Here is a 26,582-nt window from a genome sequence, read left to right on the forward strand (position 1 = left end):
AATTTTGCATTGTAGTAATTTCAGTTTAAAACATGTCAAGGTTTTGAACCACAGAACAGCAGTTATCTTTTTAGTATAATTTTCAAGAAAGGCACTGGTTTTAATTTTTTCCCCATGATACTCCATGAAAAAACAATGTTTTTTTCAGACATTAAGATCAAATCTTCTAAAGATAGAAAATAAGATAAACTACAGCAAGATGTTTCAAACAACCCATAAGATGACTTATAAACAACCAATTTTACAAAATGAGGAAGCTTTGGAAGTAGTAGTATTTAACAAGTACCATTTCTAACAAATTTGTCACCATGGTATTTAAGCTCACAACAGCAGCAGTTCAAAAAAGGAAATGCCCATAATTCATATTTATACTTGGTGGATCAGAATTTTTGTGAAAATTAATTGTCTAACATTTAAAAGACCTGCTAGTGCCCACTGCAGCAACAGTATTTAGGCTGACTTTCACATTTTGACAAAAAGAGAGCAGAAAAATCATGGAGAAACATAGGTTTGTTGGTCTCTCCTGTTCTGGCAGGGACAGGACTTCTTCATAGTAATGTGCAAGAATCATCTACCTCTAGTAAACAATTATGAAATAATTTATTCATGAGGGAAATCTGTTCTTTTTTTTTCTGAGTCAGTAGTCAATAACTAGCCCAAGAAAGGAAAAAAAAAAGTAAATAAAGGAAGTGGTGGGTTTGACAACTCTAGTGTTCTCTAGACCTTTTCAAAGGGGACCCTCCTCATTGAAGAACAGTTGCAGAAAAAAAGAAAGAACAGACTATGAATAGCCAAGATTCCTAGTGATCTCACTGGGAATTACACATTTATTTGGAAAGCATTAAAGGAATAAGGTTACAGACTTAAGACCTGATCGAAATTCCATTATGTAAATGGAAAAATAAAATTTTGTTGTCTTAAAAGGAAATTGAATTTAGTTTTTAGTTCCCAGTTAATGAGATACTAGTAAATGTAGAGAACTGCAGGGGAAGTGATCAAGGAGAGATGCCATTTTGGGTTGGTTTTTTTTTTTTTTCTTCCATATTAAATACTTATCTAGGCTGCAATTTACTGAGTTTTACCGTCGTAAGACTCTCCATCCTACTGACTACATCTATCTAAAGTGGCATGCAGATCCAATGGAAAGGCAAGTTGCAACTGACTTAATGTCATCCTTAATGAATGAATGGAAATGGGGCACATCACAGATTCTAAATGTGTAATTAGTGTCTAAGGGTGAGCAAAGAGAGCTATGTAACCTGCATGTGATCCATTGGTTATTCCAGCCAATATATTCCTTTCATCACAGTAACATACGGTTATTGTTGTTACTAAGGATATTGCCTGGTTTGAAACAAACACTTCATAGATGCCTCTTTCTTTTACAGTCTGGATGCTTTTGTGATTTGTTTGATCCCACTAAAGTTGCTTTTGTCAGTGCCCGGAATCACCTAAACAGGCCCCAAATCTGCAAAATGATCTCACAAACAGGTTCTCCCACTGCTGCTAAGCAATACTTTGGTCAACTGGGCTCGTACTGTGCACACATGTCCTACCACCTGAACTCAACCCCAAAATCAAAAGGGTTAATCAAAAGATTAACCTTTTGTGCTGCAAGGTTCTGAAAACTCTCAGCTTTTGCTGGACCCAGAATGAGTTCAAGGCACTCAGCAACTGAGTTTGCACAGCAGGACCTTTCTAGCAGCATATCACAGACATGAGATTTTTGTTTCTTCTCTCAAATTACAGGTACACATAGGGGACTACAAATAATGTGAATTTCAAGAGAGGAACAGATCCATTTTGATCTGCTAGTTTTATTTAAAATTAATAAATTCAGGCCACGATAAACTATCCAGTCATATCCTGTAAAGGTTTAAACAGTGAAACCACAAGGGAAAATAAACTAACATCTCTTCCCTTTTTATCTTAAAAGTGTCTGAAATGAATTGGTTGCTAAAGAAACCTGATATAATTGTGACAGAGTGTTTTGAAACCCTTAGTGGAGTTCATCTGAAACCTCAGCATAACAAGTGGCCTCTTATCTGCGTACTATTCCAGGAAGAAATGCATGGCATTTCGTCATCACAGCTGAAAGACTAGCTGGCTCTGCACGTAGGCTAAGCGAGAATAAGAGCCCTCAGCTATAATGAGGGCACGCTGGTAGCTAATGCTTAGTCAGGGGCCGTTTCCTTTAGCCTTTGCTACTGCTTGTAGGAGTTGGAATGCAGGAAAAGGCAAAAACTAAAGAGAACATACTGAAGGTCAATGTTTACCTTCTCTAGTTGTTCTCAGTGAAGATTATTTCTGAAGAAATGGCACACATGCATTAACATGGTGACATCCTAAACCATCCCCCCTATTATAAGGACTTTAAGTAGCTTTATTTAATGTGACTATTTGTTCATGAGCAGGATTACTTACAGGAATCATAAAAAGCAGATGTCATTTTTTTTAGTCTGACATTTAAAGGCAAATTAGTAAGCGGAAGTTTAATATAGTTATTTTCTTGTGAAAACTGATCTTGAATTTCCAAACAGGCAAACCAACTTTCTCCTTAACAAGCTGTTGAAACATAGATAACTGGTAGCAATTGACATTACTTCAAAACGAAGGATGAATCTTTATATGTGGAGGAATACGGTGAGGAACATTTCTTTTTATAGGCTTCTACTCTTTTGTACATCCTTAAGATGATAACATCTGTGGTGCACTGTCATCATGCTTTTTAACATAAGAATCTGCAAAATTTGAACATGGAATGATCAATCAATAAGATACAAAAATACTAAATGCAAATGTGTAGCAATGTCAGACTGTAAGTTTGCAAGCCGCTTCATTCGGGACCACAGTTTGCTTTCTTACTCTGCCTGCAGAAAAATCGGCACTTATTGGGAATTTACTTTGTTATAACCGTGCTGATTTAAGCACACAACTATATGCACTATAATACTGAACACACTGGACTGAGTCATTTTACACACATGCAGTTGCTGGTCTAAATAAGGGCTAGATTTGACTTGTTCTGTTTAACTCACTGGCTGAACACCGAAAATAGTTGGCACAGATTTTTCTCAGGAAATTCAAACTTACACAAGCAGAGGAAAAACATTGCGAATGAGATGCTGCTGTGTGCAAAAATTCATCTTGGGTAAAACTTTAAACCCTAAAAATAAATCTTGTTTTCAGTTCTCACAAGTAGGCTTTTCTATTCAACTCTGAAGGTTTAAAGCAGTTGTTAATCATGTACTGTACACAGTACTAAGCAGGAAAGTGTTCAGTTATTTCTGAAACATGTTATTTTGAGGCTATATTTGAATCTTCCATATTTATGTGATGAGAGTTATGTCACAAAGTTAATCATTCCCAGGATGCTAGCATTCAGGGTAATGAAAAACTTCTTGTGCAAGCAGTCATTAATCAGTGAGTATAACATTGCATAATGCTTTCTGAAGCATGTGTTATGTGATCAGAGTACAAGGCTGCATAATACAGCAAAGTGTTTATGCCATATGCTGACCTTTTCTAAAGCAGAAATGGAGCCATGTGATGCGCCGCTCCTGCCAGCAGTTGCCTATTGCCAATAATTAAGTTTGATGATATGAACAAACACAAACTTGTATTGCTTTAGAGTTCTAAAAGGAAGAAGCTTTGAAGTTTTTGGCACTGTAAAGCACAAAGATGGCCAACTTGGCTTGGATACACTACCATTGTCCATTATAGGCACCGCCCATCAAAACTGGAATCAAGTGCCCTGCTCAAGTGGTTACTGGCATTTGTGTAAAGGAAAACACGTGCATCGTTACAGGACTGCTGTATTATCCAGAAAAACATAAAGGTCACAGGAACAAAGCAGCCAAAAGCATGCTTGGTACCTCAAATCTCAGAACATCACAATAACATTTGATGTTCTTGTGCAATAGTGCTAGTAAGCAGCTATTACTTAATCTCCTACCAGTATTACACAAAAGTATACTTGCGAAATACTTCAGATAAATATGCTGTAATTATATGAAATATAAAAACATGTATAGGACAAAATGTTTTTGTAACTCTAAACACACATACCTGTGGAGATGTGGTTTTAATGACCTATTTTAACAATGGAAACAATGCTTTAAAGCTTCTACGAACAATCTTAAAACTATGTGCTGGAAGCAGAGTGGACATATGGACATACATTTTATATATTACGCACATACACACACACAGCGTGATCAAAAGTTTGTCCTGTATGCAGCTACTTTGTGCTTCTCTGTTGCCAGAATCAGGCTGCAGAGCTGGAATAACCAGCTTCATACAACTGCTTTAGCACAGCCAACCATCCTGGTAGCGTAGCTATGCCACTGCTGCTCCTGCACCACCTCCTCCCTGACTCGCTAGGGTTTCCTTCTACCTCACTGATGACAGCCTGACTACTTTGGGGAGCTGGTACAGAAAGGGGTAGCCAAGTTCCATTATTACCACCTGTTAACAGCAACTCCGTTCCATCATGAGATCTACGATATGTCACCAGTGGCTAAAGTGATTTCTGATATCTCTTGCTTACTTTAAGGAAGTATTTTCAAGCTTACCTAATAATCCTAAAGAGTAAAACAGCCTAGAAGCGCAATCACAAATGCAGACTACTAAGACTACCTCTACACAGAGACTTAGGTGCCCAAGTCCAAAATTTAAATTCCCAAAATTCCTGCTGAGATTTTGCTTCTGGAAGTCACAGTCCTGATGATATCAGGCAATGGCAATTAGCCAGTGCTGTATCTAAAGCCTTTCAGGATATATGAATTAAACCTTCCACACCTAAGGAGTCTGACTCAGTAGGCATCTTCACACTTGGCAGACAGGACTCCACACAGTACAAAGGAGATGCTGGGGATGAGAGGAAAGCGAGCAGGATTCTCGTCCTTGCTACAGCATCTATTAAAAAAACAGTGTGATACTTGCTGCATGAGGGACTGCAAGACAGGCCTTCCCTCTCTAAACTAATAGATGAATAGTCATTATCTCTACATCTCAATAAATTAACTTGTAGAATAAGTAATTAAAGTAGAAAGTTTCATCAGGAGTGACTGAGAGCATCTAGTGACCAGGTCACTCCTGTAGCAGGGTTCGGTTCAGGTCAAGTGAAAGGAGAGAGCAGAAGCTGAGTTGCTCTGGTGTTTCATGAGTCCTCCAACTACTGAGCAATTAGATAGAGGGGCTGCAGCATATCCTCTTCACTTTTTCAAAAAAGGACTGATTTCAGCTAAGATTTGGAAAAAAGGGTAAGAATCCAAAGTGAAGAAAGGAATTTTGTTCTGCACAAAGTGGAAAAAAATCATGTCTATGTATTCATTTACAAACTGGTAACTTAGGCAGAACCCTTCCCATTATGCCATTTTTGTGGCTCCTACCTCCTTTTGTATGTTATATGGATAGTCTAGGAATCATGTTTGGATGTTATGATCTCTACTAGTCATTAGGGTATAGAACGCAGGTGCTGCAACCAACCAATACAGAAAAATCCACTTTATGGAGCTGCTCATGAAGATATTAGAAATGACTGTGCTGAAGTGGACTGTGACTTAAACATGCAGCCTGAACACACCATGCAAACCATCTCTCCTATCCGTCCTTCCTAGACCCACCGCTTCTTAGAAGCGTGCTCCCTGGCTCTCTCCTCCTTTCACCACTACTTGGAAGAGGAGGCTTGCCAAAAGATGACAACTACAGGACACCATGAACCACAGATTGAACGGTTAGCATTCACTAGCTGGGGATACTTACATATATTTACAAAAATAGTTCAGCAACAGACCAGCTTTGAAGACAACAGTCCCAGCAGTATCGACTTACTACACGAAACATGCAGAATCAAACTCTTGATACAAGCATACAGACTATTACTAAAAATTATATGTAATGAAAACACAACCTTCAGAACTCTATCCTTACAATTAAAATTTTAAACTTTGTCTTTCTAAGCTGCATGAGACACATTTTTTTAAGAATTTGTACAACTGGCATCAGATTTTTTAACATGCTAGAAAGAATTGAGCCAAAGATGATATCACAAAGTCCCTTATGCTTAAAGGAAAATGTTAAATCAATTAGCAGTTGCTAGAATAAAGAAGCAACAATTTGATGTATAAGTTCCTTAAAAAAACCCCAAACTTTTCATGTTCTTCTGAAAGTGGTTATATTATGCAACAAGAAAACTGCAACATATTCTCATCTCTTTAATGTTACAAAAGCTTTATTAGCATATGCTTCAGAAATTATAATCAAAGAGTAGTAGTCACTAGCCAGAACTTTGAAGAGTTCATAAACATACATGTACAGACTATGCCTTAGAGGGTTAATGTACTATTTTGAACTCAAGTATTGCAATAGGACTTAGCTTTGACACAGAATGTTCACACCCTCTGTAATAAATTCTTTTAACATACTTCATATTTCTTCCCATGTGAATGAGTGTCCTTGGAAGAATTATCTACTAGATAAAATTTGAAGATGAAATCTAAGTCTAGACTTATTTAAGGGGGGTGGAGACTGATCTTATAATCTACGACAGTTGTTGATTAATGAGCTGCTCATGATTGCTGTAGGCCTGTCCAAACTGCAGAAGCAAACAATACTATAGGACTGGGAGGAATGTGCTATTTGGATGCCACGCTTTTGTGAAACTTCAAACTAACTTCGACTTCTGCTACATTTATTCTAGCCTTGTACTACCAGATGTGCACAACTGGATATACGGTAAGATATGTGCGCGCCCTTGCTTATTGACTGCTGCTTCTGCAGCAGAATTTCTGTGTTACAGAACTTCGACACTTGTAGCAGTCTTGGTACATGCTATGTGGAGTTCAAGGTTTTGCTGGTAGTGTTCTTGCACAAACAAATTCAGAACTTCCTGGAGTAGAATAGTACTATCACATCCTCAGGGGGTTTGGTCTCAACTGACAGTCTGAAGAAGTTTGTTTATATGCACACATATGCATATGCACATACACATACATATGCATGCATATGACATGTCAGTATACACACATATATAATGCATAATGAATACATTGCATAAACACAGTACATTCTGCATAACTAAGGAAACTTCTATTCAACTCTGTTCCAAGGTTGAAACTGAACATGATTTAAATCTATAATAAAAATGTACGTTACCTAATCTTTGGTGATAACACGATCATTACATCTTTCAAAAACTTTTTAGGAAAATTTTTAAAACTTTCCTAACCTTGCTTATAAAATATCAATGTTCTTAAAGTGAAAACAACCCAAACAAATTCTTAAAAGTGTTCCCTGCACCCTGGTGTCTGAGCTCCAGACTCAGAGAAAACAAAACCCAATGGAAAAAAGAGGCACAAACAGAAAAACTAGTCTTTGTAATCCCTCAAAATACATAAGAGGAATTTCATTACCTTTAGGTGAACACATCTCTCCTTTTGGTTTATCTGTTTGCAATTACTCTCCTTTTTCTCATTTTTGGAGATAGTTGTCTTTCTAAAAGTGTGCAGAAAAAGAACATCTTAAAATAACCACATCATCACGATCATTATCACACCTTGTGTACACTGACTGTATCAGCCTCTCTAGACAGTGAAGCCCCATGGCTTTTCAGCAGTGTCATTAGGTGCAAGTACGAGGCTAAAATCCCACAAGACATGAAAGCACAGCTTGTTCAATGTACACCACACAAAATATCAGTGGTTTTCAATTATATTTTTTCTAACTGTAAATAAATCCTCTCTCTAATCTCAGTAGACACCTTTTCAGGGATTTGCTTACATGGAAAAGCAATGAAACAAAAATGTAAGTTGGTGATAAATTAAGATGTTTCCATTACTCTTTTCACTTTGCACCTATGAGTTGGTTTTGGTATGTGAAGTGACTGGTACTAGTACTAAACCCCTTACTTTACTCCCTAAGTGTCCCAAAACCAGATTCTAAGTAGCATGATATTCTGCCCTCTCCTGTGTTGGAGAGACCCATTATTTTTTGTTCTGTTCAACAAATCTGGTTATGGTTAAACGCATCAAAGAGCAATGACTGAGGAAAACATGAAACAGCTGCAAATGATACATCCTGATGTTTACTATGCTGAATGCAGCTGGTTAAAAGCAGTTTTAGAAAAGCATTGATATGAACCTTGGTGTAGGACTATGAGTAATTGCACATAGACTGACAGAATTTCAACAACAATTTGGCACAAATGGCTCTGCAAATCTCATAGAAATGTTCCATAGAACAACATCCTCCAAGTGCTCTTAACTGTATCATTACACAACCTTAGAATAAATAAAATACCGTATTTCTTCATAGCAGGTGAGATACTCAAAAGCACTGAAGTGACTTAAGCCATTCAGACAATTCTGAAAACTTTATCAAGAAATCTAGTAAAACTATTAAGAATGTGAGTTACTTCAATAATATTGAAAACACAAATGCTTTCATAGATTAAATGCTAAAATTATATGTGTTATATAGTCACACATTAATTTCTGCCTAAAACTGAGAACTTCTAGGCAATTTAGTAAGTTGAACTTGCACTTACACCGTTGAGAGGTAATCAGCTGAAGGTAACGGACCTACCTGTATTATAACTTTTCAGTATCCACCTCTGTGGAGAAGTGCAGAAGAACTCACTATCCACTTCAGCTCAGCAGGAGCAGGAGAAAAAGCTGCTTATGCCTAGGGACCATGAGATAACCTTTCAGGAAACCAGTGGGGACCAGGGCTCACTCACCCATGAGGTACTGTGGAGAAAAGCATGGCTTTACCAGGAACTGAAAGAGCTGAGCCTAAGCTCTTGAAGGAGATTGTAACTTTCGTAAGGAAAAGTCAGCCTTTATAAGAGCATTTCTGTTACAAATCACCCTCTTATGGAAGCTGAATTCTAATACTGCTATTAATCATGAGCACTGAAGCCATCATAACACGTCACTTAGTAACAGAGACAGTAAGTGATTAACACATCTTTTGCTACAATATTGTTCCTTTAGAACTAATTCAACATCACTAGAAAGTACCTTTAAAAATTGTCCTACTGGTACTCACTTTGTAATAATACTCAAACTATTGACTTCAAAGAAGGGACTCAAATTGCTACAATATGACAGTATCTTCTCCTGAGAAAAGGAATGGAAAGACCACTGTGACAGCAAAACTGTTTTCTGAGATGAATACTACTAGTTAAAGGCACGAACCTACAGTCTTATGCCACAGTATTTAAAGTTATTAGATTTTTTTTAAATAGACATTCACAGAAGCTACTTAATCAGCGCTTGTTAGAAAAACAGAGCCAGCTCAATAACCAGACTGTGTATCAAAGTTACGAAACAGAAACCCGTCAGCATAGATTTAATATTTTTTTCTCCTATTAACATAATTATTTCCTACTCAGTAAAAATGAAAATGACATGTTAGCATTTCAAAAACACAAGAGAATGACCCTCTAGGCTTTATATGACTATCAAAACAAGCAGCAGTACTTTATTTGCAAATTATCGTGCATGAAATGATCAACTCAGCAAGTTTACCAGTCAACAAAGTGTGTGCTCTACCAGTTATAATCAATTTACATGTAATGATATGTCTAAATATGAATTTAAATGAGTTCTTGTCATTTCATGTTGATCAGCTGCTTTATCATCATAGATATGGACAGTGACCATAGTTAATGTTGTAGAAACAGCAAAGCATGCACAAGCTCCATGAGCCAATGGTAACCAAACACGAAGAAATTTGTTTTCATATAAAAAGACAGCCTCTGACTGCTAAGCCATGTTTATTTTCCAGTCAAGTTAACAAAAATACTTTCTAAGAGGTTATTTCCAGGCATTTGCTGTATGTGCCATGTCCACAGCGAATATACAGTATGAATCACAACAGTTTTCTCACCTCGTAACCTACTGGATTTCTCTTTCAGTGTATGAAAAGAACCCTGAGGCTGCCACAGAATAAAGAACATTTCAATATCATCCCTGTTGTATATAAACATACGTTATTAGGACCCGCAAAAGGATTATGCTGGAGATTAAGACAATTCTAGTTTCTTTAACAGCGCGTTAGTTGCATCCCTGCACAACAATCTTTAATACAATCATCAAAAATTTAAAATAATTGGGGCAAGTGAAATGAAGTTCCTTCACAGCAGACCATGCTGATCAGATGATATGTTGGAAGAATGCAAGACAAAGCCAGGTTTAACATACAAGAATGCATAATTAAAGGCTGGCCTCGAAAGTGTCTTCATTTAATACAATTAAATGAATATAATGGCAATGACTTCATCAAAAGGACACCATTATGTGCTAAAGTTAATTTCATTTTACTTAGAATAGTGAAAGTCCGATAAATAAAGCTTAACATTTTCCAAACACTAATCCATTTCATTTCCCTTACCTCTATTAATAACGTACATATTCAGGTAGTATACTCAAATATAGTTTTTACTGATACACAGAATCATTTTAGAGCATATTTGTTACAATTTCTTATTTTTGGTGTTCTGTAGTCGCTTTTGTTTTGATAAAATGACACAGCAGATTTCTACTTAACATCACATAGAGGTTTTGTCTATATAAAGAATTTACAGAGCTTTTCCAATTGTGGAATAGTACGTTTCATACATATGAAATTTTAAAAATGCTGCATGCAATCTGTGACCTTGCCAATACACAGATCAACCTTCAGAAACTGTAATGAGCATGAGTTGACACACATTTCTATCTGGGCCCAGTACAAGTATGGACACATCCAAAATGTTGTAACATCAGTATGATTTGCTTTTACTTTGGTGGTTGTGATATTCCAGGTGCGGATGCAAAGCGCACCTTAATGGTCCTCATAGCAGTACTTTTATCCCACTGTATTTTAAAGGCATCAGCTTCTTTTATTCTCCCTTGTAGCGAGGAGGTCTCTTCTCCTTAAATGCAAGAAGACCTTCAATTCTATCTTTTGTTGGAATAGTCTGCAATGAGCAGAGTAACAACTCATTATTGCCACCAAAAACAACGACAAGAAAAATATTTTCATACAAATCCTAGTTCTTCAATGCATCCAACATGCAACATATAATACAACAGAAAAATGAAAACTAAAATGTCTAGTCAGATACAGGAAAGTACCAGACACTTCAAAGGCACAATATAAGGCTAAGAAACAATTTGGGAGAAGGAGTATCTTTTCTCCAAACAGATAACTGTGAGAAACTCTTTAGGGTTTGTTTTTGAGTTTTTGGTGGGGTCTTTTTGGGGGGTTGTGGTGGGGTAGGTTATTAATCAGATCACCATATATTTTATATAAGCATCTAATGCTGATGCTTCTATTTCCATGATCAAAAACTCGTCTCAAAGTCCAAGAACATACAAACTCAAATACATCGTTCCCATGTTTCACTGGCGAAGAGGTTTGTCTCGATTTTCTGTTGGTTGGCACATATGCCATTAGTGGCACATGCTAGTGAAATGCTCTTCATGCTATTTCACATTAAACCAAAACAAAGAAAAAGCAAGGCAGTTCTTGGACTAGGTGCATGGCAGTGTATGACTGGCTAGGTATATGTCTGGTAGTGCTTCACTACCTTCACCCTAACAGTCTTGGCAGGGACATATTTTTGTCCTAAACTACACCTCCTTCCTTAAATTCCTTACAAAAACAGAGTAAGTAGAAGAAAGGTCTAACTACAATGCCAAAATATTTGTAGAAGAAATCATTGAGCAATTTCTAGTTGAATTTCAGCATGTTTCATAACAGGCACCAACAAAGCCTGTTTTCTGGTTTTTTTCGTGTAAGCATAGTTACATACCTGAGCGTAACAAGCTTCTTCAATTGCTAAACCTGTTACTAAGTCGACCTGAGGAAAAGAATACAATGTTTTTTAAAAGCATATTTTTGTATATTTATTATATATTATTTCCTGACAGCTAACTTAAATACTGTGTTTCTATATGCGACATACTAAAACACTTCTGCAAAGTTCTGCACTACTTTTACACAGAAATGCTGCACTACCATGTGGTGAGAGTGGTTAGTATTTCTGTAACAGTTTCTTTATTTTGTGATACAATTAGTATGTAATACACTGTCAAAACAATGTATGGTCTTCACTACAAATCATCTGGACTAAAAACCATTAGCTACTTCCACATTTGTAATCATTTCATTTACTATGGGGGAGAAGATTTAATGTACTGCATGATTACTCAAGAATGGTTCTGAAACAAGTTATCTTCAAAATGTCATATAAGAACATGATGCCATGCCACAAAATAAACACAAATTCAAGTTTAAAGGGATTTAAAATAAAAAAAGAGGCCAATGGCCATCCTGCATCCATCACCTTGTTTTAGTAACATTTTTTTCTTTGTGAGCTGGTCTGAACAGCTGAAAAGGCTGAATTTTCCCCTAACTACTTCTCCGCCTGTCTTAAGCATCAGCTGCTGCAGAACTTAGCAGCTCTCCACGTGGCCACTGAAAGGACTGTAGCTATGCGCCACAAGCAATTTGCCAAGGGGAGATAAGCTACAGGATAGATTACCAAAGGAAGCTGTGAAATCACCGCCGTGGAAGGTTTGTAACAACAGCTTTAATGAACATTTTGTTTGATTGGTTTTGATACAGTAGATCTTGTCTTGGGGCCTCAAGATTGAACTAGATGATCCTTCAGGGTCCTTCTAACTCTATTGTCCCTAAGTCTATAAACATCGTGATTTTGACCTTTCAGTCCACTATACCTGGTAGGTAGATAATTTAGCTTGTAGCATTTTGAACTTTTGGGGTACCACTGAAATAAATCTTGAATCCCGTCATTACTTGCTGTGGAAACCTAACAAACATACTCTTTGCACAACAGCATCTGAGGCCAAAACTTACTGGTGGTACGCTTTGCTGAACTCAATAATATCACTGGTTGCTTTTGAGACTTTAAGAAAAAAAGGACCATTCTTAAATTCGTCCTCTTGGATTCAGGTGTTGCATGCGGTGTGATCCCCTTTCCCTTGTCCCAGGTTGAGGTATAAGGTGCCCTGGTGCAGAGCTTATGCATATGCTTAACTTTAAGTATGAATAGTCCTGCTGAGCTCAGCAAGATGATTCACAAGCCTAAAGTAAAACGCATGTCCAGACGTGTTCAGGGCTGGATTTTAACAAGCTTTAGAGCTAGGTCAATAGTGTTCAAGAAGGAGTGGCAATCAGAATCAAATATGAAATCAGACTCCAGCTATAATTTTAACACTAACGTCTATTAAACTATTAAAAATAAATAACATGCCTTTTGGCCTTTAACTCTATTAGTTACTAAACACTGAGAGTATTGACAGACTTGACAGAGTATGACTGAGGTTTTTTTCTGCCCAGCATTTGAAATACAACTTGTTCATAGTAGTTTATGTTTACTTTCTAGTATTAATTATTAACAGAGTGCATTACTCCTGGACAGACATGAGATTACTAAGCCTCATTACAGAAATCAGCATCAAGCCTAGTCTCAGGAGTCTGAGACATTAAAAAAAAGGCATTTCACCTTTTAAAAAGTTTTGACCAAACGGATTTTGAAAGACTATATACTGAGAAACTAAAAACAGTTCTGGAAAAAAAATCACCACAGTAGACATGTTGCCAGCCTGACTTCTGCTGACTCTTAAGGAAAGTACAGATCCTTACCTCCATTCCCTGATTGATGGCCAGTTTTGCAACTCTCATTGCTACTGGTCCCTAAAATGAAAGAAAAAGCTTATTTACATATCATCAAAATCTACCAGATTATGCAGTGAAGAGTCTGCACATCAATTTTCTTATATTGGGACTTTCTAGACTTTGGACTTTTATTAAATTTATAGTAAATAGTTCAAATATCCTAAATTACATCACTATAGTAGACATTTGCTTCCAAACTGATAAGTTTCAATATTGAGGAAAAGTGAAATTATACTGTTTTCAAAAGAATTGATTAAAGCAGTGTGTTTGGTTTATGTTTCAAAGGTGCTGAGCATGTCCACTTTTGTCAAGCTTGCTCAATTCCTTTCAAAACACAGCTCAGAATGGCCACCATAAGAGACATCATTATAGGCCTTCACAAGGTCAATCTTATGTCCCTGTTATCACACAGTGGAGACACATGAAAAGATGAGATAATGAAACAAAATGAACTGATGCAGCTTCAAACCTAAAATATGCTACCACAAAGCCTGCCACTGGTCAAGTGATGACACTCTTCCGTGAACGACTGAGGTCCCCTGCGAGCAGAAGGATTTCCACCCTCCTCCTCCAATGTGCTGCAGAACAGCAAGACATCTTTGGGAATCACCTCAGTCCTGTGCCTATCCATCAGCATCACCTTCTGAATGTTCAGACATTGCTTTAGAGAAGTGGCCTGCTGCTTTGGGAAAAGCCAATGCTCTTGAGCTGGTTCCAATGTGAAGTTGTAACTATAAATCAACCTTCCAGAATCACTGTATGTTAAAATTTTTACTGTATTTTTCATATTTGTCTTTCTATGAGGGTGTTCAAGACACAAATAACCAACGTTAAATACCATATTTAATCTGTAACATTTTCCATTGTCAATGAAAAATTTTGGCTGTTACACTTGTGATCCAATAAAGTGGTTTACCAATTATTTTCTTCTTCTGCCTCCTATGAATTTGCTACCTGGGACCCTTCACTTGGCAAGCAGTTTTATCAAAAGCTCCAAACTCACATTCCTACTCTGAATAAACAGCTTGCAGTCTATGGCAACAGGGGAACAGGTAGCAATCAGCTAACACAAAGACTCCTGTAAGGGTCTGTCCTGGTTTCGACAGGGATAGAGTTAATTTCCTTCCCAGTAGCTGGTACAGTGCTGTGTTTTGGATTTAGGGTGAGAACAATGTTGATAACACACCCATGTTTTAGTTGTTGCTAGATAATGCTTACACTAGTCAAGGACTTTTCAACTTCCCATGCTCTACCAACTGAGAAGGCTGGAGGTGCACCAGAAGCTGGGAGGGGGCACAGCCAGGACAGCTGACCCAAACTGGCCAGAGGGACATTCCATACCATGTGACGTCATGCTCAGTACATAAACTGAGGGAAAGCTGGCTGGGGGGGCCGCTGCTCGGGGACTGGCTGGGCATCAGTTGGCGGGTGGTGAGCAATTGCACTGTGCATCACTTGCTTTGTGTATTATTATTATTATTATTATTATTATTATTATTATTGTTATTGTTATTATATTTTATTTCAATTATTAAACTCTTTATCTCAACCCACGAGTTTTCTCACTTCTACTCTTCCAATTCTCTCCCCCATCCCACTGCGGAGGGGGTGTGTGTGAGTGAGCAGCTGTGTGGTGCTCAGTTGCCAACTGAGGTTAAACCAAGACAGACCTATACTTAAAATTCTTACTAAAATTTTCAAGTTCTAAAGCACAGGAATTCAGCAAATCCCATTTCAATTCTTTTACGAAAGACAGATAGGAAGTCACTTAGAATGAATGATAATAAGAGCATGATTCTTTCATCAAGCCTATACACAAAGGACAGAAAGCAAACGTTCCACTAGTAAATGGGTTTGGCTTTAATACTGAAATTACTTTTAGCTTTATGTTTTCAAAATGAGAGTTACACTGAGCTACGTCCACTTTCATATGGACCTTTTTGCCTCTCTTCTGAAGTGTACAACAGCAACAGAATAACCTATTGAGATAACTGCCTTATTATAAGAAAACCCTTACACTATTTTTTTGTTTAAAACTTGAAAGCCAAAATACACAATATCTACACAGACCATATCATGACAAGATAAAGACTGACAGAGTTTTTTTGCATCACTATGAAATAACTACTAAATAAGACCACTCAATACATGAGAGAGAAAACTTCTGATTGCTTTCCACATAACTAGAATGGCTTTTTAATACATAACTTCATGACAGTTTTTCTTAATACAGCTGGTTCTTTTTCAGTCTTAATGTTTGGTACAAACTAAAAACTAAAATAAAAATAATTTATTTTACCTGAGGTAAAAATTCTCTTGCCAGAGCTAATGCTCTTCTGTATGCAGCATCCCCTGCTTCATTCTGTTCTACTACATGGCTAATCAATCCTATTGATTTTGCTTCTTCACCATCTACAATACGTGCAGAGAAGATTAGTTCTTTTGCTAAAGACACTCCAATTGTGCGAGGTAATCTCTGTGTCCCCCCTAAAGTTTGGAAAACGAGAAAATGCAAGTATTAGTTTCTCATCCATTTATACCACAAATGTAGATGCCTTGTTCAGTTCAAATATTTTCATTTTTAATTCCATAAACAATTATATGAACATACAGAAATTAAACTATCATACAAAGGCATTCCTAAATGGCTTCTTCAGTTTTGAAACTACATCTAAAATGAAATAGTGCTCTGTTTCTTAGAAAGACATGTAAATAACTGAAAAGAGGTAATATTAATAGAGATTCTGTTCGATTACAGACAAGTTACCTTATTCACATCAGCCAAAAGCTGAAGGAAAACTACTTACCAGTGATTATCATATCCAAAAACTCTGCTTCTTTTTAACAATCTGTGTATTTTTATGCTATTAAACACCACAATATGAACACTTTTGAAGAACTATACTTAAAAAGAATATATAACAAGACTGTAGTTCATGCTAAAATTTGCGTATTTTAGGGACAATAAAAATTTATACGTAAACTAAACTAAAACCACTAGGCAAGGTCTTTAAAAAGCCATGGTTTTGTCTCTTCTTACTTCCATATTATTGTTAAAGCCTGATTACAAAAAAATAGGGAAGGACAATGGCGGGTGTGGATCAGCAGAGAAAGGCACCTAACTTTAGTTAGCTTTTCTTACTATGATCTTTGGCAGATCAGCATTTTCAGAAGGTCAATAAGCAGTAACTACATTAACCAGACATGTGAAGATTGCTTAGCTGGACTAACAATTAGCTTTCCAGAATTGACAAACAACGAGAAATGTGGGAATAATCATTATCAAAACAGAAGAAGTAGACTCAAATCACAAAAGCGGATGTTTGTATGAATTAAAACAGTGGAAATGGCCTTTACCCAGAAGAAAAGACTTTGAAAATATACAAGCTCTACCATTTTGACATGGATTTGAGACAAATACTCAATTTATATAGACAGTCTGTAAGGAAAAATTTCTTTCTAAATAGCTATTTCTGCAAGACCACGCTAATATATTCAAATATCAATATATGTATATATGCAAGAAGAATATTTATAGGAGGTGTTCAAAGGGAGGTGGTACAACACTGGATAAAGGTGTTCAACTAATATAAAATAGATCAATTTCCACTAGATAATGGTGGACTAAGCCAGAATTTTATTGAAGCCATTCAGTTCTCTTACTGATGTTTCCTGAAAATACTTTAAATACATCTCTGAGACAAATAAACTGACTGGAAACAAACAAAAAGTTTTTGTGATTCAATGATTCAGCTTTCAACTATTGTTTTTTATGAATCACAAGCTTCAGTACTACTGTATTCCTTTCTGTAAAAACAGACCTGCCTTTGAACACATTACATCATACAAAAATGCAGAAGGTTTGGGGCATTTCTGCCTTATGCCTTTCTAGATTATTACAAAATCATGATCTATAACAAAAACTGAGATATATTTTTTGGGCTGAAACTGGAGGAGTTAAAAAAATGCTTACACTCGTAACAGTTAAAATAAAATTTGTAGAACAACAACATTAGTAAATACAATGTCATATTCTCTATGGTCCTACCACTCTGAGAGGATTTTAGCAAGACTGTCCTAATGGTCAAGGGCAACAGGCAACAGCAAGAGGAACTCCTGTTCAATAAATTCTGCTAATTCTGCTATTTGTACAGCTAAGCCAGAGATAGTGCTAGGGGGAAAATTTTGCTAACCACATAATTTAGAGAAAGCCCCTACTCTAGGGCATTTTTATGAAAGGGGTGGGGGCAGGGGAGACTAAAACCAAACCCCTTGTAAAATACTACAAACTAAGCCTTCCTATTAGCCTTGGCTGCCTCACTGGTGAGGTTCACAGAGAATGACTAAAGCTGTAGCTATCAACCTTTATATCAAACTACATGCAGTAAAAATGTGAGCTGTGTTTTCAAGAAGCTTGCTGCTTCTGATACTGAGCTGTACCACCATCACCACAAACAAACATTTACTGGCTTTTTTTGTTTTAAATACCGAACATGTATCTTAATTTCTCACCCAAAGAAGCTGTCACACCCTAATCAATGTCTAGCCTTATACACATTTTAAGTGTACATCAGAACATAGCAAATGCCTACCCTGATTCTCTTTAAGAATAGTTTAGTCATAAATTATCCCTTTCACCAAAGTAATGGAATCTAGAAAAGCATCAGGTTTGGCTTTTGGTTAAAGAAAACTATTTGTCCAAATCATAAGACCTGAAACCATATGAGGCTGAACTTACTGACTCCACATCTTCTCCTTCTTCCTTGCTTGCTATGCCTATTACTTTTTTCTACTTAATTATCTCCCTTTCCTTTACTGTTTTATCTCTTCTATTACTGCTTTTACCAGGAAATGTTGAAAACAAAATTTAATTGAGCAACAATATTTCATAACTTTGACTGAACAATGGATATGTTTAAGCATGAAATAGTGTTTATAGATGAAAAAAAGTGTTCTTGCCAGTGTCTTACACAATAATGATTAAAGAGCAAAAAAAGCAGACTATAGTCTATGTTGTTTGGCTGCCTCCTACACTGCAAAGCCATTAAGCAGAGGAGCATATTCTTTGATTAATATTCACAGAACAGAAGCCAACAGTTCAGTGCATCAATCATATATATTCAGTAGTAGGAATAAGATATATGCACACACAAAAGCAGTAAGACCCAATTAATCAAATGCAAACAACACACCAAAATACATCCAACACACCAAAGTTACATCCATTTATGAAGAAAACACAGAGAGTACGCTGCAGATAGATGTTCTGTTTTGGTAATACACAAAGAACATATAATGCTTGCCAACTACAATCAGAGCTAAAGGAAGTAACACCCAGTCTTCAAAGACATTACTTAACCAAGGCATTTCATCTAAATGTAGAGCAGAATTTGATGGAAGAATAGTTGTTGCATCTTCACAAATTTAATGACATGTTATTTCAAGGACTAGTGATCTGGTATTACTCACTGTGTTGATAAAAGTATTTGACATACAGTTGCAATGTAAATGCGTTCTTATCTGAGATGGTATATATTCAATGTTGTAATAATTGTAAACAGCAGTTTTAGATGACACTCTAGTTCATGTGAAAAGACACAGTAAATACAAGACTGCTAAGTTCTGGTATGAAAATTGTTAAACAGTATTTTTTTTCTTTAAAAAATAGTTGATTGTGTATGAATATTTATTTACTGTCAGTAATTCATCAATTACAAAATATGTACACAACTGGTTTGGATTAAGGGAATTACGTGATAAATTCCCAAGAGAATATCCAACAAGATGAAGCAACTAGCTTACTGGAAATAGATTCATCATTCTGGCAGAGAATATCTACAGTCAGTAGTTTCTCATAGCTCAAGGCTCTGTCAAAACATATTGGAAAAAATCGTGTTCTGACAAAAAATCCAAACTTTAATTCAGTAATAATCTTGTTTATTAAATCAAGTAAAAATGAGTCTTTCTATCCTATCCTATCCTAACCTTTCTACCACGAGCTTTGTTTGATTCGCGTTAGATTGATTTAACTGACAGGTTTCTAGGTTTCTTTTTTTAAAGACTACTGTGCATTTCTAATGTTTTATTAATAGTCAATGGTGAAAGCAAAGTCTGTCAGCCACAAACTTTCTAATTATTCAAGTCAATCAAGAAATGGCTCAAATGTATCCTTGCAATTCTTTTGCAGAAAGCTGTAAGGAGTAGATTCTTCCCCTTTCCATTGAAACTCATAGAAATATGGAGCGCAGAAACCTGCTGTTCATAATAGCAAATCCTTAACAATATGAGCCCATAAATAAACTAACATAGATAAAATTATTATTTTAATGTAATACTTTTCAGTCATGTAAGTCATATTTTAAAAGTCTGTGTAACAAACATATTTTCCACTTTTAAAGTACCTGCCATCCATTGCTAAGTTAAGCAATTTTGAAAATATTAAACACTCTAAAAGCCTAAACACTCTACTAGGACAATATTTAACACCAAGTTTCCAACAGATTATTTCCCAGATTAGGCCTTGATCCTGCAAAGTTGTACATGTTTTAGCTAACTTAAATCCAGGTATAAATCTTTATGGACTCAGATATCCCAGATCCTTTCACAGAAGAAGACATGAAGAGCCCTTCACCGGCACAAACTGGATAACTGACTAACAACCTAAAACAGCTTAGACAGGGAAAGACACCAATGAAGGTGCAAGTGACAGGCTGAAAATGGGATGGAGAAGAAAAGAAACAAAACATTGCCTCTGTAAGGGGAAAAAAGCACTGAGCTGACGAAGAGTAGGCGGTAGGTGAGGCCGCTCTCAGGTCTGGCCATGTAAGTCATTGTTTAGAAGAAGAGTGGAGAGCAAAGCCTGAGACAGTGGCCTGAGGCTGACTCAGAGGTTGCCCCAGGGTCTGTGATGACTCTGAAGGGAAGTTGTTTGAGCGAGATTTCACAGTAGGCTGCCAAAAGGGATCGTGGAAGTCTGGCTTGCCAGTCAAGCCGAAGAAAGCCCTGTAGGAACGTCAGACACAACCCTACCCGACGTTGAAGAGGTAGGATGACCTGCTACGTACGCCAGCCTGGCAGTGGCAAACCCCAGCTCCAAAACTGCCAACTTAATTTGCAAATCAGTCCTTAATTTTCACAATCTGTTTTATTCATCTGCGTCTATGGATTGGTTTCTTTAAAAACCTATCTGAAAAATGCCTAGAATATACCAAACCACCATGCGTGGGTGGCTTGAAGGTGGCAGCTTGAATCAGAAGAATGTAGTACTTGGCTTGAAGATGTATGAATGCTTACGATGCATGACAGAAAGTGTAAATACACTTTCAGAATTCACTAGCAGTTAAATAATCACAGCTTTTGTACAGAAAGATGAAATCATCACATAATTTAGAAAAACTAATTTATTTTCAAAATAAGTAATCCTCTTGTAGATTGAGAAAGACAGAAGACAGTTTCCCAGCAGACAGCTGCATACGTGAAATGAATGGAACCAAAAAATGCATCTGGAACCTGATTTTTATAAAATGGACTCCACTTCAAAAGGGATTCTGCATCTGGTGTAAGGAGCTTACTCCACATTTTCCTCACAAGCGTGGTACAACCAACTGCACGGACTCCACTGTCAGACTAAACACCGCTTGACAAGCACAGTTCTGCATTACCACCCATGGACTTCCAGAATTCATGGTATTAGCAATGCGCACGCTGACAGTCTGCCTTATTTTTTTTAAACTGAAATTATTTGAGGAAGAAAAGAGAAATGCCTAAGGCCGTTAATCTACCTAATAACTTTTACTTAAATGTACACAAATGCAACAAGCATGAACACACACAGATATTTGGTAAGGCCACGTGCCTTCCTATTACTCCAGACAGGAACTTGGTCTTATTGTTGTTTGGGAATGCAATGACGGAAAGTGAACTTAAAAGAAATTCAAAAGTACATACACATTAAAACATAGCTCATCTTGCTGCAGATAGAAATTAATGGCCCAAGAGAAGGCATTTTCCAGTTTCAAAATTACACCCACACATTTATGAAGTCATTACTCAGCTGTAACAACAGGTAGGAGGTTTAGACCAGTGCTGCTCTGTATGATCATACTTTACAAATCATGTGGGCTTTATGAGTAATATTAGGTAAAAACTTTTATTTAACTTGTATTTTAAATAAATAATTTTATAGTCCATGTTCTTAGAGTTTTGGATTGACTATGACAGCTAAAATTCGATTCAAGTGAAAATCAGGACAAAAAAAACCCCAGACATAAGAAAAACTATCATCATTACTTACGACAAATGAAATACAGAAAAATTAATTACCACAGTAGTATCCTATTTTTATTTACATTTTGAATGCGATCATAGTCCCAAACTGGGACAATTACCTTAGTTTTTAATGGACAGAATTGAAATAAAGAAACAACAAGCAAAGCAAAAACCAGATTATTAAATCTGAAGTTTTCACTGCTTATGAGCAAGTGACTTGAATGTTTTCCTCATTTCATTGCTCTGCTTATGGAAATCTACCATTTTATTCTTCCACACAGCAAAGAAATCCATCACTCTGCTAACCCTCCCAAACCAATTCCTATTCCTAACCCTATTCTTTCTCCCATCCTGACGACTACCAAATTAATCTGCTTTCAACTGTTCCAAAGTAATGGGGTTTTAAGAATTTACCTCTGAAATTATGCATCCCTGAAATTCTCTGACTTGAGCAGCACTAAAGAAAGGAGAATCGGTGGCTAACAGAATGGGAGCCCAGGGAAAACAGCAAAGCCAACAAGATTGTAGGAAGACACAACCCCGCCTGGTTCAGCTGTCAAATCCCAAGAAGGCAGAGTGCTCTCTCTGCTAATAAATATATCTAAAATGGACTCATACATATGAAGCATATTTTTCATCTTGAGTAGGACGTCGTCCCAGATGAGGCAGCTACACTGCACCTAGCCTAGTACCTAGGCTATAACATGATGTCTATAACATTTTACAATGCTTTGAAAACAGACTCTACCAAAAAACTGGCCCAATCATTCAAAGCTGGCATGCATTAATTTAACAACATGCAATACAAAAAGCAAACTCTTCAGTAAATCAGAACTTAATTTTGAGATACCAAGTCTGATACTCAGAAATACTCCTAACTTTTTCAGCTTGATCTGTTAAGGTTTTGTAGCACTATCTAGGAGCGCCAGAATGGCATTCTGTTCTTTTTACTTCCCAGACTGATCCTTCTATTTGTTATTTTACAGTAATAGTTGATATGTGAAGAAATAATCCCTGCTGTTATTAAAAATTCTGTAAGTCACATGAATAACTGAAATGTTATTTTTATTTGTGCATGTTAATTTGTATTCTGAATGTTACATTATTTGCTATTCGTTCTAAGTATATTACCTGCATATAGATATCTGCAAGAATAATTAAAACTTATATTAAAAATTAACAATTAAAATAAATTAATCACAAGTGTAAATAGAAACATGCATTCAGTCTATGTTATAGGATATTCTCCATGTGCTAATTTTGATCACATGAATATTTGCATACCTAGCTTGAAACAATGAAAAGACTCGGTTTTTTCAGAGACACAAGCAGCCTTAGTGACTTCAGCTTCAGGTTTTCATGCTCAATACCTCCAGACTGGCTATCAAAATACTAAAATCAGTGAACTGCCACCTAAGAAACTGCAGTTTAAGTGATCTGAACATACCAGGTTAGAAGCCTTATGACACAGGCTGAGAGAGAAGCTACTTTTCCAAAGCCAGGATCAATCTTTACAGGCTCTACAGAAAACTTCTATTCACTGTACAAATATGATCCAGTCACTACTCAGCTATACTGAGAGCAGCAGATACAAAGCTTATAGCTGTATAGCAGACCATACAAAAGACGAGGTATTCAAAGACTGAAAGGTTACAAATTCAACATAAACAAAAGCAATTGGAAGAAGACCCAAACTGCTTATTTGTTGAGGTCCTCATCAGGAAATCGCAACTCTTTACCACTTTCCACTGACCCTTGGTTCCATATATTGCTGTTCAGGATCAACTGAGAGAGAGTAGGTAGGACTAGCACATTGTTTTGAGTTACATTACTATTAAAAGGCCAGACAACCAATGGTACATTTAAAATTACTCTTCTTCCCTCACTGATAAATACTATTTCATTTAATTCACATTGTTAACATTTTGAGAATCAGAATTTTTAAAGACATTACAGTCCAAATTAATTAAAAATATTCACTTTAATATGCATATAATTTTGTGTAAAGATATAGAACAACTTTAAATGCAAATGGGATAGATTTTCTACTAGGGCAGTTCCTGTGCAACAGTGGACCTACCTCAATAAGTGCAAACTGGTATTTTAACATTTTATTGTTTGGGATTACTCAGATGTTTTTCTTTAACAGAAAACTATAGCTCTTCCATCACCTTCTGGTCAATTTTTAATTCCTCAAAAAACTCCAAAAGCCAGTAACTGACAGGAAATCAACAGAAAAAGAGATTAAATAAGTGATTATTCCCAGGCTGTAGCTGTCAGACTGTTACAACGCTAAGGAAGGGAATTACATTATGAAAACACCTTTTATATTCCTCTCACCTGCTGCTGTGACATAGCAATACAGAAGAGAAGTCACTGTTTATAGCATGCAATGGAAAACAGCTGTATGCAACGGCAAGTCTTTCCCTATAGATGGAGAAGCTAAATAGAGTCTTCCGTCACCTAATCACACACAGATAAGTTGGCTTTCATGGACCTTTACAGTTTTAAGGATCAAAGAAATTAGATATTAATTAGATATTAATTTTATTTTCCTTATATCCTACATCCAAATTCCAAGAAGAGAGACATTTGGGCCTATATATGCAGGAGGTAATGAAGAAATGAATCTGTATCAGCAGCAAGAGCTAGGATAGTAGCCAGAAACACTGCACTTATTAAAAAAAATTATAAATATCTTTTAATTAACGTAAGTCATTAAGAATAGTTTATAACAAACACTAAGGATCAACAAGATAGGGAGCACCACACACTTCTCACTAGCTGGCCTCATCCTATATTTCAGGCAGGACCATTCTAATGTGAGCAGACCTAGCTGCTGAACCCTTTATGCTTCTAGGTGCGGCTACAGCCTGGCTGCTGCTCCTAGTTCTGGATCTCTCAAGGCACTGCTACATGCACACCCTTTGACCCTTCTCTGGCATCAATCCACCTGCTTGAACAAAGAGTCAGTGCTAGAGCTTTCCCAAATCCACAGCAGTTTGGGAACATTTTACTGGAGCCTGGAGACTTTAAAAACTCTATTTCTGTGTAAGTCCTTCAGAGAATACATGGTGTATGAGTAAGCAACTAAAAAAAAATAATTTCTTTAATAAAGGACACTTCACCCTTGAAATCCAAAGAGAATCATGGAATCTTTAGAAAAAGAGTAGACATGCTGAATGAAACCCCTTGTAGACTGCATTTGCCTGCAAGGCTAGGAATTTGATGAGCAAGCGTAAACCCACATCAGCTTCTTGGCGTCAGCCTCTTCTCTTTCTTTCTCAGAAAAAATGGTAATTTTTAACAGAATTCCCATCTCTCTTTCATTTTAAACCTGAGATGTGTTTCACCCTAAGAACTGGCAGCCCTCTTCCCCAACCAGCCTCGGTTGTAACATTTATTCTCCTTGCAAGTGTACCACTGAAACAGCTCAGAAATTGAAAGCCTTTATCACACCTCTGTTGTTAACCCTAACCAAACAGGGCTGTATCTTACCATGCACGTATAATTTAAGGCCACACAGCAAGCTGTAGGTGTTCTGTGGAGATATCCAATGGAATACCAAAAGCAGGATAAGCTTGCAAAGTGTTAGCATGGCCCTTATGCTTTTTATGATGTAAAACCTAAATATGATTTGAGACAGTACATTGCTGTCTCAGTCTCTCTCATCTGGTTGCTTGTTCATGCATCTCTATTTCCTTGGGGTTTTTTAAGAACCTAAAACATAATTTCTGGTGAAACAAAATATTGTATTTAACCTGAAACAAAACATTTTGGTTTTATCACTTGATTTTGATTGATAATTTAGTTCAGCCGCTGAACTGAACCTTCAATTTTTTTAATAGTCCTACCTACACCTAAAAATATCTTATTAAAGAAAATAATTTATCTTTCTTCTCCAGTCTGCTGCTTGTACTCAAGCCACCTACTATTTCATACCAGTGAGAAATTGTGGCAAAGAAACCCCTGGTTGTTTGAACTGATAAAAATAAAATACAATCAATAAAAATGAGACCATTAATGTGATGGTGATCTTATATGCTACTTGCACTGTACATGTGGAGTATCCTTGACCAGCAGCAATTTTAATTGTTTTGCACTGATAATCCCCCAGTCCCAGTAATACGTACATCTTCTCCTTACTGGTTCATAATGGACAGAGGGCTAGGTGCACATCTGTGATCTCAAGCTGGTAGGTTCAAATCGCACAGACAACCTCCCCCTGCTTATTAGACTAAACACGGTCATAATTCCCCACAATATTCTGTGTTATATCATTTTAGCTCCCTAAGTATGAGAGCAATGGTGGTTTCACGCAAACATGCTGGATGGGAAAAAGACAACCACTTCCTCCCCAAAGAATAAAGAAACAGAAGAATAAACTACATATAGCTGATGCTCAAGACACACATAAAGGAAGACTGGGTATGGGGAGAAAGAACTCTTTTAAGGAAAAACCACTGGGAAATCGGGTGTAGGGAGTAAGCCTGCAGTTGCAGGGAGCTGGAACGGATGACTGTAATTGGAAGCAGAGTTTCCAGTGACCCTGTGCAAAGCTCCTGAATTTCTTCTTTTGGGGGCAAGATCATCACTATATTTCCTAGAAATGGGCCAAATGA

The 26,582-nt window shown here is 36.8% G+C and overlaps 1 protein-coding gene across 2 annotated transcripts in view; it reads right to left on the reverse strand.

Moving 5' to 3' along the window:
• Nucleotides 1-9,764: 9,764 nt before the first annotated feature.
• The window catches only part of AUH (AU RNA binding methylglutaconyl-CoA hydratase), a 119,367-nt gene continuing 102,549 nt past the window's right edge, over nucleotides 9,765-26,582 (reverse strand). For both annotated transcript variants that reach the window (XM_076363199.1, XM_076363198.1), the window contains 4 exons: nucleotides 15,992-16,179; nucleotides 13,660-13,710; nucleotides 11,804-11,851; nucleotides 9,765-10,966 (listed from right to left, as the gene is read on the reverse strand). In XM_076363199.1, the coding sequence (XP_076219314.1) occupies nucleotides 10,889-10,966; nucleotides 11,804-11,851; nucleotides 13,660-13,710; nucleotides 15,992-16,179 (365 nt within the window). In that variant the 3' untranslated portion in view covers nucleotides 9,765-10,888. The remainder of the gene's footprint in view (nucleotides 10,967-11,803; nucleotides 11,852-13,659; nucleotides 13,711-15,991; nucleotides 16,180-26,582) is intronic.

This window comes from Aptenodytes patagonicus, chromosome Z, assembly GCF_965638725.1.
Source record: "Aptenodytes patagonicus chromosome Z, bAptPat1.pri.cur, whole genome shotgun sequence".
Taxonomy (NCBI): domain Eukaryota; kingdom Metazoa; phylum Chordata; class Aves; order Sphenisciformes; family Spheniscidae; genus Aptenodytes; species Aptenodytes patagonicus.